Source organism: Salarias fasciatus, chromosome 6 (assembly GCF_902148845.1).
Source record: "Salarias fasciatus chromosome 6, fSalaFa1.1, whole genome shotgun sequence".
Taxonomy (NCBI): domain Eukaryota; kingdom Metazoa; phylum Chordata; class Actinopteri; order Blenniiformes; family Blenniidae; genus Salarias; species Salarias fasciatus.
Genome location: NC_043750.1, coordinates 25,338,603 through 25,351,123, shown reverse-complemented (window position 1 = coordinate 25,351,123; position 12,521 = coordinate 25,338,603). Strand labels below are relative to the sequence as shown.

Below are 12,521 nucleotides of genomic sequence, written 5' to 3'. Positions count from 1 at the left end.
AGAAGGCTGTATTGTACAATCTGTGCGTCGGTATGTCACAACCGTATCACACTCTTCTGATGCTGGGAGGCAAATAGCTTCTCTGACGTACAATTAACCCCTTTTAACCCTATCCTGTTGCCACTGACACATTTTTTCCATGCTTTAATCTCCTAACCGTGATTTCTAGACTCATTGCGGTGACCCTCAACATATCCAATCAGTGGATTCATCATCAGATCTGCAACATGAGCTGTTCAGTTCATTCGAACCACACAGTGATTTTGAACCATTAGATGTTGAACATGGTAGTAATGTTAGAGAACAGGCAGAGGCACTCGCTTACCATGCATCGTTTGACATATTTACAGCCGTAAAACCTCATAAATACAGGCTGAACATTCAGAGGGTTAAAAAGTTGCTCATCGGCAGCAGCGTTTTCCCTCAAGTGGTGACTGAAGGTTTTGTCAACAGCATTTCAATTGATTGAATTATGCCCGGTGACCTTTTCCAACTTGACATAGACGCCGTTTGATAAGATTTATTTTTGGCGTGGATTTGATTCCTGCGCTGTGTTTTAAGCACATTTTGTCGACACGACAGTCATAATTGTGTGTGGAAAAAAAAAGTATTAAAAACTTCATCATGAGAAAGCGTAGGTTTTTGGTGCCGTCATAGCATTTTTTTTCTGGTTCAGTTTGAGTCAGCTTTCTTTTGTCCGCCTTCAGTGAAACTCTGTGACATTTCAAAGTTTGAACAGTACGATCAGGCTTAACAACAGCAATGCCAAGGCTCTTCTTTTGTCTGGATCTGAGTGGAGAGCAACAAAAGGAGATATGGGAAAAGCTGATGTCATTTATAGCAGCTGCCTCTGTAAGATCAACTGGCCCAACAGGATCAAATATGAGGAGCATGAAGATGGACAGTATGAAAATGCCTCTTGAAATGAAGCTGGGATGACAGGATACTCGCAGTTCCCACGACATGGACTCGAACTGGAAATCCATCTCGTGGGAGCTGTGGGTGTCCTGTCAGCTCAGGACAGACTTGGGTGGTGTGATATTATTGGATAATAAGGATCACGGTTGAGTGAGTGGGTTTTGTCCAGCGCCTATTCCATCAATGCCTGAATCAGGGGAATATTTTCATATTCCGGTTCGAGATTAAAGTTGCATTTCAGGCACATTCAATGTTCGACCAGTCTTCACCTTTGTTCGCATGGTTTCTTGCGTGACCTGCAGTCTTTAAACACCTCCCATCATATTCAGTCTCCTTTTCAAAGTGTTGCTTTCAAAGCCACCGTGGAGCGCAGTTTAAGAGTTTGACCTTTGTCACCATGCACGACTTAAAGTGCAACACGCTCTGGCATTCGATCCGCTTGAAGTGGCGCCAGCGACGCACGGCAGATGCTCCGCGCTTAGCAGTAGTCAAGTTACAGTGTGTCTTTCCAGGGAGTAAATGTGATACAATGACTGCTTTTCTGGACCGCTGATGCACATCAGTGCTGGGAACCCAGACGAGGCATGTGGTGCGGCGCGACGCGGCCGAGCGCACATTCTCAGAAAGCCAGAGTGCTAACATCAGCGTTGTAGGTTGTGGTTGCAAGATTCAACTCAACAAGTATCCACACCTCTTTTTATTCTAATTTATACAAGTGGAGGAATTGATGCAAATCAAACTAATGATAAATTGCCATATTGGTAGATTTATCAAACATAAAATGAATTATTTTAAACCGTTAGGTTTGTCCATCATATTTTTTGGTCATAAGTCATAAAGATTAAAAACAAAGTTATATTTGTCCTGAACAGACCACATTTAAGTGGTATTAATGCAGTTATGTTCACTTTCTTACTATGAAAAAAGGAAGACCTGCGAGTTACTGAAGCAGAAACAATCTGCATTAAATTGTTGTTTTGATGGACATAGTTTTGGTGTGTTTCTTCAGATGTGGCCACACTGTGCAGTCGACAAATTGAATGAAGAGTTTCCAGGCGAAGCTGTACCAACAGAAACAGGGGAAAGCGACATAAATATAGTGGTGGATGTGGTGACGTTTCCTTCTTCTCTTGTCATTGCTGTGATTCCAGCCGATGGCCTGTAAATTAGTTTATGTATCTGATTTGACATTTGCTAAATGGCATCTGAAAACATTATTGCATTTTTGTCGGTTTCCAGTCTGAAGTTATGCCCAATAAAATCAGAAAACATTGTTTTCTCAGTGTTTCTTCTTTTCTTTGTCAGTGGCAGGAAATATTTGATTTTAATTGTTCCCCTTTTTTTTTTTTTGTGAGTGTGTGAATAAGCGCAGCGGGAGTTTACCATACCGTCTATGAATCATTTATGCAGACAGAAAAAGTGATCTTCTCTCCTCTGTGTGTGTGTGTCTGTGTGTCAGAAGTGGCGCCCTACCTGCGAGGGGGTGGAGCGGGGCAGCAGGTGGTGTTGGAGGGGAACCGGCTGGTGCTGACCTGCCTGGCTGGAGGCAGCTGGCCCCTGCAGTACCGCTGGACTCTCAACAACAGCAACGTCACAGACTGGACGCCGCAGTACAGGTCAGTAAGTTCCCATCGGCCGCTCAGTGTGTTGAGCACTTTCCACCGTGGATATCTCTATTTTCTCCGTGTGAAATGCTCCGTGCCCTCTCCTCTCCCATCCTTCATTCTGAGGGGCTCGGACTCGCTCGGTCATGCCTGTGGCATGGACTAAATGACTGCGGGCTAAAAAGCTTGTGTCGGCTGGTGATGGAGTGTGTTTAGAGAAGGTCAGAGCATTTAGACAGCAGCGCCAAAGTGAGATTAATAATTACATTAGCACTATAAATATGTATATGGTCTGGGGAAAGAAGAGGAGAACCAATCAATATGTCTGAGCTAATTCCTTGCCTCGCTCGGTGTGCCTCTTTCTCTCTCTCCGCAGAAACAAAATAGTTTTTTACATCATTCAGAAATACAGGCAGTCTTGGGGGTGCGTGCATGCCGAGGGAGAGAAGAGGTTGAGCCAGCATTTTGTAGGCAGCCGTCACGCGAGCCAGCAGGCGTCGTGTAGCTCTGCGCTGCTCCGAGCAGTCTGGCTCTTTAGCTGGCTGAGGCCGGGGCTGTGCTGAATTGGCAGGGTGCTGTGGATATGACTGTGTGTCTGTGCAGTCTTGTGTTTCCACATGTAATAAGGTCTACGATGTGGTTTTTGGAGTGAAGGCTGGGATTTGGATCAGGGTTAGGCTTAGACGAATAGCTGTAACGATTGAGGTCGGTGTAAGTCAGAGGTCGCCAGCCTTTTACAGTCTGAGAGCGACTTTAAGGGCACAGAGCAACATGATGGGCTTTAAACATTCTGATTAATTAGTTTGAATCCATGTTGCACAAAAGGTCCCTGCAGACAACCTGGTGCTTATGGATACTGTGTTGACTGACCTTGGTGTATGATGAGGGAAAACATGTCAGATGAGACGTGTACGCACACCTGTATTGTTTTTTGTGGGGTCAGAACCTCAGAACTACTTCAGTGCATCGTTCAGATTCATCTTTCTGAAAATAGAATAGAACTTTTTTTTTTTAATTATTACTAGGAAATAATTTAAGGACACAACACACAATAGCGTTAGCAAAGGTAAAGTGTCAGTGATCATCAAAACCGGAGTGAAACCCATCTTACCCTCAGGAGGTGTATTGCAACAGGAGCGAGTTACTTCTTCCTGCTGGCACTTGTTTACTGTCAAAACAGTCTCTTCAATCTCCTTAACCATTGGTTTTCAAAGTCCTGTGGGGGGCCACCAGAGAGCTTGAGGAGGGCAGCAGCAGGAACTAAACGGGTGTGGGGGGAAAGCCTTTTCCCAGCGAGGGAACACAGAGGAAAAACAATCAGTTATCAAGAACAAAACACATTTTTAAAACTGAATGTATGTAATGGAGACCACATAAACAGCAGTTTTCAGTGGCTGAATCTGTATTTATTTATTTATTCATTGTGTAATCAGATTGATATTCTTTGCTGTGTTTTGGTTGCATCTTGTCCTGTTTTTTTGTCACACAATATTTTCAACCATAGTAAAATTTGTACATTTCAGTTCAGGGGGCCACAAAAAGCACAATTTCATCTTGAGTGGGCTGGACCAGTAAAGTCGTGCCAGAATAAGCTTGATTGGTCTGCGGGCCTTGTGTTTGACACCATTAGACTCCGAGCAGAGTGGAGTCTGTGAGAAGTTGAATGTGAGACAAATCATAAAGAAATGTGAATAGCGCTGTGAATATTTTATCCTTCTATACCTCTTTTGTGTTTGATGTGCCGGACAGTGAAGAATTCAGACGAGCCACGCTGTGAGTGGAAGTGATTTACATTAATGGAAACTTCAGTGGGGTTTTTTTGTGGTTATTTTACACTGTCAGCTCAACTATCGCAGCGTGTCACTTTTTACACACAGCAAGTCGGAATAAAAACATCAGTTGACAAGTCGGAGGTAACAGAAAAAGGAGAGACGTAGCGTTTGCTTTGTTTTCAGGGACACTGTTGACAAGGCTACTGGATCGTCTTCACCACTGCACAACATGTTGGAATGACAAGTTGTTGTTTTTTTTAACAAAAGAGCATTTTCTTCTATCAATTGCAGCCCAACTGAACTGAGAACTACTCTAAAGTTTGTAATTACGGGAAGCCCGTTTTAAAATTGGTTTTTACAGCCCGATTTATTGCTTCCTCTCGGGATTTAATTTGGAATGATGTGTTCTGTTCGCACTTGTATCCAGTGTCAGCTCACATCACAGCATCACACATAGTATCAATTCCTTTTAGTGTTGAGATCGATGCTCCCGGGGACTTGTGGTCAATCCAGGCTGAATCTGCCTTTCGGTAAAAAGCTGTTTGAAATTACTCTGGTCTTGAATCAGATGGGAAATTTCTGCTTGTTTACAAAACCGGGAGTGAGTCAGAGATATTGACGGAGAAATTAATGTTATTTCAACTCTAGTCTTTGTGTTTACCAATCTGCATCAGGAAGGAGCTTGTTGAAATTTCAGAAACTCTAGCCCGCCACACTGCTCACAGTCCAATGTGGGGAAAAAAAACAAAAAAAACACAACAAGATGAAGTCAGACAGAAAGTGTCCAATATCAAAATCTGTTTCAGGATCAGAGCCGCTGTGTAATGTGTCATTGTTGATTCAAATGGAATTGCGTGTGCAAGTCTTTCATGTTGGTGTGTGTGTGTATTTCTGTGTGTGTGTGTGTGTATTTCTGTGTTGAGGGGTTTGTGTATGTTGGCAGCATTCGCCGACAGCCTGGGAGTTAAATACTTGGCTGTCCCAGTACTCATAATGAGCCCCAAAGCGATGTCCAGTTTTACTGTGTATTTCCAGTGTGAGAGTAAAATGTGTGTGTGTGTGTGTGTGTGTGTGTGTGCAGCTGACTCTGTGCATGGGTGTGTTTGTCCAGCATGGCATCAACCTGGATCCTATGCCAAACTTCCCATTAGTGAAGCACAGTCCATTAAAACCCCATTAACAATCCCTCTCAGTGAAAAAAAAAAAAACATGCACACACTCAAAACATCCTACTACAGTACACACACACACACACACACACACACACACACACACACACACACACACACACACACACACACACACACATACACACACACCACACACACATACACTCCTCTGCCTTCCCTTCTGTTATACAATCTTGTATAACCTTAGACCCAATCAGTTCCCTCAGATCAAGGTCATGAATTGAAATTACACCAGAGTGCGTTCATAAGGACAAACAGACCTCCACCTTCTCCCCCTTCTGTCTCGCTGTTCTCCAGACATCTCTTGTTAGGGCTGCTTCTTTTATTTTTGCTCACAACTCATTGCCGTCCTGATGTTTCTGTCCATCTTTAGGTTATTTTTGCCTTCTCTGAAGAGAACTGATGCTGGCCAGTATCAGTGTATGGCGAGGAACAGGATGGGAGCGGTGATACACAGGAGGACGGAGGTGCAGGTGGCCTGTAAGTAGACAAATTACACACACACACACACACACACACACACACACACACACACACACTGATGTGCAACAGTTTAAAAACACCAGAATTCCAGTGCTTTTGAGAAAATCTCCTGAAATTAATCAAGTTTGCCAAGTTCTTTTATCCTTGATTGCAAGGGAAACCATTTCAGGAGGGTGGGAGGAAACCTTGATATCAGCACAGGCACAGGGAGAACATGCATCTCCACTCAGAAAGCCCAATTTAAACCTGGAACATATTCTCAATATCTCATCATTGTGTGGAAGCCTTTTCATGGCCAAACCTACAATTTAACCTTTCATTTGATGAGTGGTCACATTTGGTTGCACCCTTATTTGTTCTTGTACTTCCTAAACCAACAATGAAGTTATAGAATTTGTCAGTGTTCCATAATTTGTGAGAGTTCTAGAATATTAGATATATCTAGAGTTATGAGTTCAGTTGTGAGAGTGGTCGAATGTGTCAAGAGTCTCAGAAGCCTGTGAATTTTCAATAATGCCTTGAAATATTCTGACAGAAAATATTGTGTTGTGAAATGAGGAACGCAATTTGGACTGCGATGTGTGCCAGACATTTGAATGTACCTAAAAATATCGATGGTAATTGGAGAATGAAACCTGAATGACACTTTTAAGGTTAATGGTTTGGCTGCACCAGCCAGTAAAATGAAAAAAAGCAGTTAGAACTTTTGGATTGTAAATTTGTGCCACTGACCTACAGAACCATCACCACTGTGATGATCTTAACGGGAACTTGAGTGCCAGACTCCAGTATGCTCAATCCAAGTTTTTCAGACATCCTCTGTTCTGAGCATGAAGTGCTCCACAAATAAGGAGGAGTTTGCAGACGGTAATCAGAGCCGAAATTGGATCAGAGTATGAAGACGTTGAATTTATATAACTCATTGAGTCCAAATATGTTCATATTCAGAAAACCATATGTCAGAGACGAGAGAGCAGCCCAGCTCAAATCAAAAACAAAGACGCCTGCAGGGTAATTTATTTATTTATTTTTTTGGCCTATAGAATAAAAACTTGCTAAGATTGCTCCATATGTAGAACATTCCCAAAACCCTTCCAACAAATACTGCTGCTATAAGCAGGCAAATCCTCTTCAATTAAGTGAAATAAATCACACTGACATCTTTGTGAGGCAGTCAGCTTTTACTCAGCTTTCAGCTTCAGAATGCACAAGGTTGGATCAGCAGTCATCAAGGCTCAGGGAGCTCAGCTCCAATCTCTGCAACTTGTAGTATTTATTTACTGACAAACGGTTTAAACTGCTCAAACACTGTGCCGCTACATTCACACAGTCACGCCGCTAGCTTCAGAGTCGATGGTTTGACCGTCACAAACACAACTTCTCACACTCTTTTGTTGTTTCTTTTGTTTCTTAGTGGTTTAGCTTGACTAGTGTGAGAAAGGTCAGGAAAACAGAAGTACAGGCAGAATCATGAGTATGATATGTCCCAATTTTGCTTGAGCTCAACGGCTCATGCTCTAAATGTCCATTTATGGGTTAATAAAGTAAAAGGGGCTGGACCATGAAATTAGCAAGTTGAAATGTCAAAATGTATTCAAGATATCAATTCAATTCAGTTTTATTTATATAGCGCAACACAGTCATTTGTCGGCAAAGAAAAACCCAACAGTTCCCCATGAGCAATCATAAGAAAAAAATGAAATGAAAAATATGCGACTGTGAAACAGGAAAACTTCCTGTTAGAAGGAAGAAACCTTTGCAGAACCAGGCTAAGAGGTGACGGCTTTCTGCTGTTCTTGTTTGGGTGAGGCAATAGAAGGAGAGAACAGAGAAGGATCAATCAGACAGATTGCTTCTCTGAATGGGCTCAGCTCCACTCGCTGGACGTGAATCAACAGGAGACTTCAGACGTAGTAGTGGAACATGTTGAGCGAGAAAGGAGAGAGGAGAAGCTCAGTGTAGGTCCCCCAGCAGGCTTAACCCACAGCAGCTTCACTAAGAAAATGATCCAGGAAGGCCTGAACCAGCACTAACTGTAAGCCTGACTGAACAGAAAGGTCTTAAGCCGAGCCTTGAAAGTAGAGACTGTCAGACTGACCGACTCTGGCTGCAGTGTGTTAGCGATGAAAAAACTGTACTTTACAACCAAGAGCAGACATTTGTTTATACTAATGTGAACAAAACAAATACATTTTAATGAAGAACTTTTGGGAAAACCAATCCATCCAACTATCCGCCCATCCGTACATTTAATACTACATGATCAAACAGAGGGTCGACCCCCCCGTTGTCCCTCGCCTCTCTCCCACCCATGTTTGCAGGTATTGTTACTGTTTTCAATCACAAGCGTGTTTGGATTGTGTTTCTGTTTAATGATGCACAACCTTATCAACATGTCTTGTTTTGGTTTAGAAAGTCACTGGTCCGATCCCAGTGTGAACATTTTTTGCTGATGACACACTGTTTTCTCTCTGACTCAATGCTTGATTCCACACTAAATTCAATACGGTGAATTTTGCCAGGTTTCCAACTTTTGTCAGGATTGTTTCAAAGCTTCTGTCAAGCCAGTAAAGCAGGCTCAATGTTACAGTTTTGGTTGAAAGGAAGACGTTACATAATGTTTTCCATAACCTCAAGTGAAGTAGTTTCATTTTGCACACTGAATATGAAGGTTTTGCAAACTGTAGCTCTATTCACATGTTAATTCTAATTCTGGAGAGACAAGATGTTCTCTGGAATCAAGTAGACAAAAATTTGCATATATTAGGATTGGTAGCAGCCCAGGAGAGTTGGAAAATAATGTTGTCTTGTCAAAAATTCTAACGTTTTTGTCTGTTTTTAACAATGAAGTCTGCTTCACTTGTTCTTCACTGTCTTGTTCTTTCTTCCTTTCTCCCTCCCAAGTTTTGGGGAATTTCACAGGAGAGGAGCAGAGAAAAACGGTTACTCAGGGCCGAGCGGCCGTCATCATCCCGCCGTCTCTGGCATCCTTTCCCCGTCCGGTGGTCACGTGGTACAAAGACGGGCAGAAAATCATCCCCAACAGTCGAATGTAGGTGCCTCCTTTTGCTCTCCTCCCTCTCGCTCCACGCAGCGCGTTTGACAAAATACCGACCGAGATAAGGATTTTAATTTTACACTTCCTCTCCCTCAGTGGTGTATTAATTAGTGCGCTGCAGCAGCACAAAAGTCCCTTTTTTTAAGCCTTGCATGTCATTTGTTATGAATATTGGGCTATTTAGATAACTGACCCTTTTCATTACAATAGACTCTGAACATTATAAAGAGATGATGAAATGGATTTTTCAGTGGATCAAATCTACAAGGTTATTAAGTAATTTCAGGTGCACGGAGAAGTTCTTTTCTATTAATTGTGCAGCAGGGACATGAGAGTGCCTGGGTGTGTTGTCTAAGCTGTATTTCACAGCCTTTTGTCTGATGCTGTTGTCTGGCTCCTTTAAAAAATGCTCGCGATTTGCATATGGTTCCTTAGTTGCTACAGATATCCTGTCAGTGTCATTATTTTGAAAAATGCTCCCACAGTGTATAAATAATGTAAGCATTCAAAGCCGGGAGGTAGGCTTGTTGTGAAAGCTTCTCCGAATAATGCGCCGTGGAATCAGGCAGCATCTCCGGTGTTTTTTTTTCACACGCACCTTTGTGAATCTACTCATCAGTGAAAGTGGGCGTTGAGATGGAGACCTTGAGTGATTTTATGAGGCTGCGCTCGCACTTTGAGATAACTAACTTCCCATTAAGAACACTAACTGCTCCCCAGTGTGTTATTGAATGAAATTGTCAGTAGCCTTGGCGTGCACGTAAACGGCCAGACAGCAACTTTTTCACTCTTTTAATGACAGTCACCACCTCAAAATTGCTTTGGAAGAAAGCTTTGTGGAGTCACGTTACATAAGCAGTTTTTGTGTGTGTGCGCGTGTGATCCACATCAAGTTTGACTTTGCTTTTTAATTTGAATGAACGTGGATAATGTTCTCCTGTTAACTTAATGGGGCTTCGTTGAGTGTGGCTTAATGACAGTGGACTGCAATTATTTTGCCGCTCAGGACGCCGCCTGCATCGAAAGTGTTTACTGTCACCACAACACTGTATCAGGCTCTTTAAACTGTTTCCCTCCCGCCTTGACGTCGGCGATCAGCAGAAAACGAGGAGTCCTTGTTACCGCCGCTGATTATTTCACGACAACAGCCTATTAACATATTTTAATAGCCATATATACTGAGGATGAATGTCACTAAAACCAGCAAGACAGTGTTGTTGTTGTCCTCACGCCTTCTTAATGTCACCGCCGCTCACAAATGCACTTAAAATGTTTAATTAATCAATATCCGAAGAGACTGTAAAATATGATTCTTCGACACTAGAGACTGAAAAACAATTTTACAGTTTTCAAATGGTCTGATGGCCACAAATGAGTCCAATTCCAACTTAATTTAGACTCGTGTCAGCTGAAAAAAGTTCTGCTCTGTGTGATGTGACTCTTAGTTGACGAGAAAAAAGTCAATTAAATGGAGTGGGGTTTTTTTTCATCTTCCAAGTGTCTCGTCTGGTATAAATCGAATTGATATAAATGGGAAGGTTTTTTTTAGAGAGTAACCATGTTCATCTGCGAAATGTAAAAAACGTTGATGGAATACATTGTGCTGTGGGGCTGTTTGAGTGGACTGGTATGCACAGGATTGATTTTAGAAGTTTGACAAGAATAGTGGAGATAGTATCTAATTTTTGATAAGTACACAGTAATCAGTTATTTCTCAAGCCACTTGCCAAACTTTTGCCTCAGTGCTATTTGTCATCCAGAGTGATTCACAGAAACAGGCCACGTCTCTTCTGGTGTGGATTCTCTCTTTCGTGTGGGAGCTTTTACATGAGCACATAGACTCACATGCTTCACAGCGTTTGCATACTTGTCAAGACTTTAGAGATGAAGGACACTGTGAGAATATCTGTAGGACTTCACTATTGCTGCACCGACATATAGTGGTTTTCTCTCTCACCTCACAGACAGCATACTCTAAGTTTGAGTCCAAACTGTGAGCAGAGTTTGCACGTTCTCCCTGTGCAAACGTGGATTTTCTCTCACAGTCTTAATACATACTTTTGAGGATGATTGGTGAGGAAATCGTGTGTGGCTTTTCATTGGTTTCAGGGATGGGGATCCGGTTAAATACTGCAATAGGAATTGCAGAATATATCAATGTAAAACCTCTAATGTGTTTTTATTTTACATCATTTACAACAATTTGTTTTTCTGTTCAGAGAAAAAGAATTTATTGAATTAATTGTGTTCTTGTTCACGTTATCTTGTGCTGCTTTCAAATTACAGAAAATACCGGGCATTTTAATATGATCTTGAACTAAAACTTTAATAACAGAAAAAAAAACAAAACCCTGCAATATTCTATATTATACTGCAAAGTTATTTAAATAAAATTAAGCCAATGTATTTTTTCTGTGCTGTTGGTTGATAACGTTTCACTGTTGTTCTTAAGGTCAGGGCCCAGAACCCCTGTGAGGTTCTCAGAACCAGATTCAGGTGTGTGAAAGGAAACTTATGATATGAACATTTCAAGAATGTAGACTGCACTTGTGGGGACTTCTAACTGGGGTTCCAAGGATGAAAGATTGGAAGCCATTTTCCTCAGAGCATGATGGGATACTGCCGACATTGGTTGAATAATTGGCATCATGGCCATGACTTTATTTCATTCATTTAAAGGCAAACATCTGAGGCACTTTCTGTCAGTACTACATGAAATAGCTCTCCCAGAACATTCCAAACTATTTAAGAGCCTTGCATAGTTGTAATTTCACATAATGTCCTTTCCATGGCAGTGCTGGTATTTCTTGTGTTATCTACAGTCACAATCCATCCTTTCAGTTACTTTAACCATTCTGGCTGCATAATATCTTACAATTCATATTTAAACTCTGTGAAATGACAGAACAAGAAGTTACTGTCGGGATTTAGTGCGGAAATAACAGCAGTTTGTTACAGTTTAGTTCAGTAATGTTTGGCAGGAATCGCTCCTGGAAGCCGCCCATCCAGAGCCCCACAGATGAGCTGTCACATAAGAGCGTCAGCAGAGCAAAATATTTGCAATTAGGAGTAAAAAGCACAAAATGAAGATAATGAAGACTGAGCCGAAGCCGGGTCGGCTGCGGAGCAACTGCTGATGTAACGGTTGCTGCAGGAGGTGATGGGAACGTCTAAAACACAATATGATTTGACAGTGAGAAATCGCCTGTCGCTGGCTGCCAGGTGCTCTCAGTTGACTGCCCGGGCCTCCCGATCGCGACACACACGAGGCCGTGGCCAGAGTTATGTGTCGCCACACTCACTCCATTACTCTTCGCTATTTATCTTGATTAAGCCTGGAAAAACTAATAAACATCCGCCTAAAATTGCAACATCCATGCATTTTATTATGAGGAAAAGCCATCAAATTCATCCTCTGCTGTTTATTGCACACACAGTTAGTTTGTACTCAATACTCGGCTGCCTCCACTAAAGTCAGAAGAAATTAAGGCATTTT

General features: G+C 42.0%; 1 protein-coding gene across 1 annotated transcript in view; it reads left to right on the top strand.

The window, feature by feature from the left end:
- The window catches only part of LOC115389784 (protein sidekick-1-like), a 180,238-nt gene that overhangs the window by 106,478 nt on the left and 61,239 nt on the right, over positions 1-12,521 (top strand). Inside the window, exons 2-4 of the mRNA XM_030093361.1 lie at positions 2,378-2,534; positions 5,858-5,964; positions 8,872-9,019. Coding sequence (XP_029949221.1) covers positions 2,378-2,534; positions 5,858-5,964; positions 8,872-9,019 — 412 coding nt within the window. The remainder of the gene's footprint in view (positions 1-2,377; positions 2,535-5,857; positions 5,965-8,871; positions 9,020-12,521) is intronic.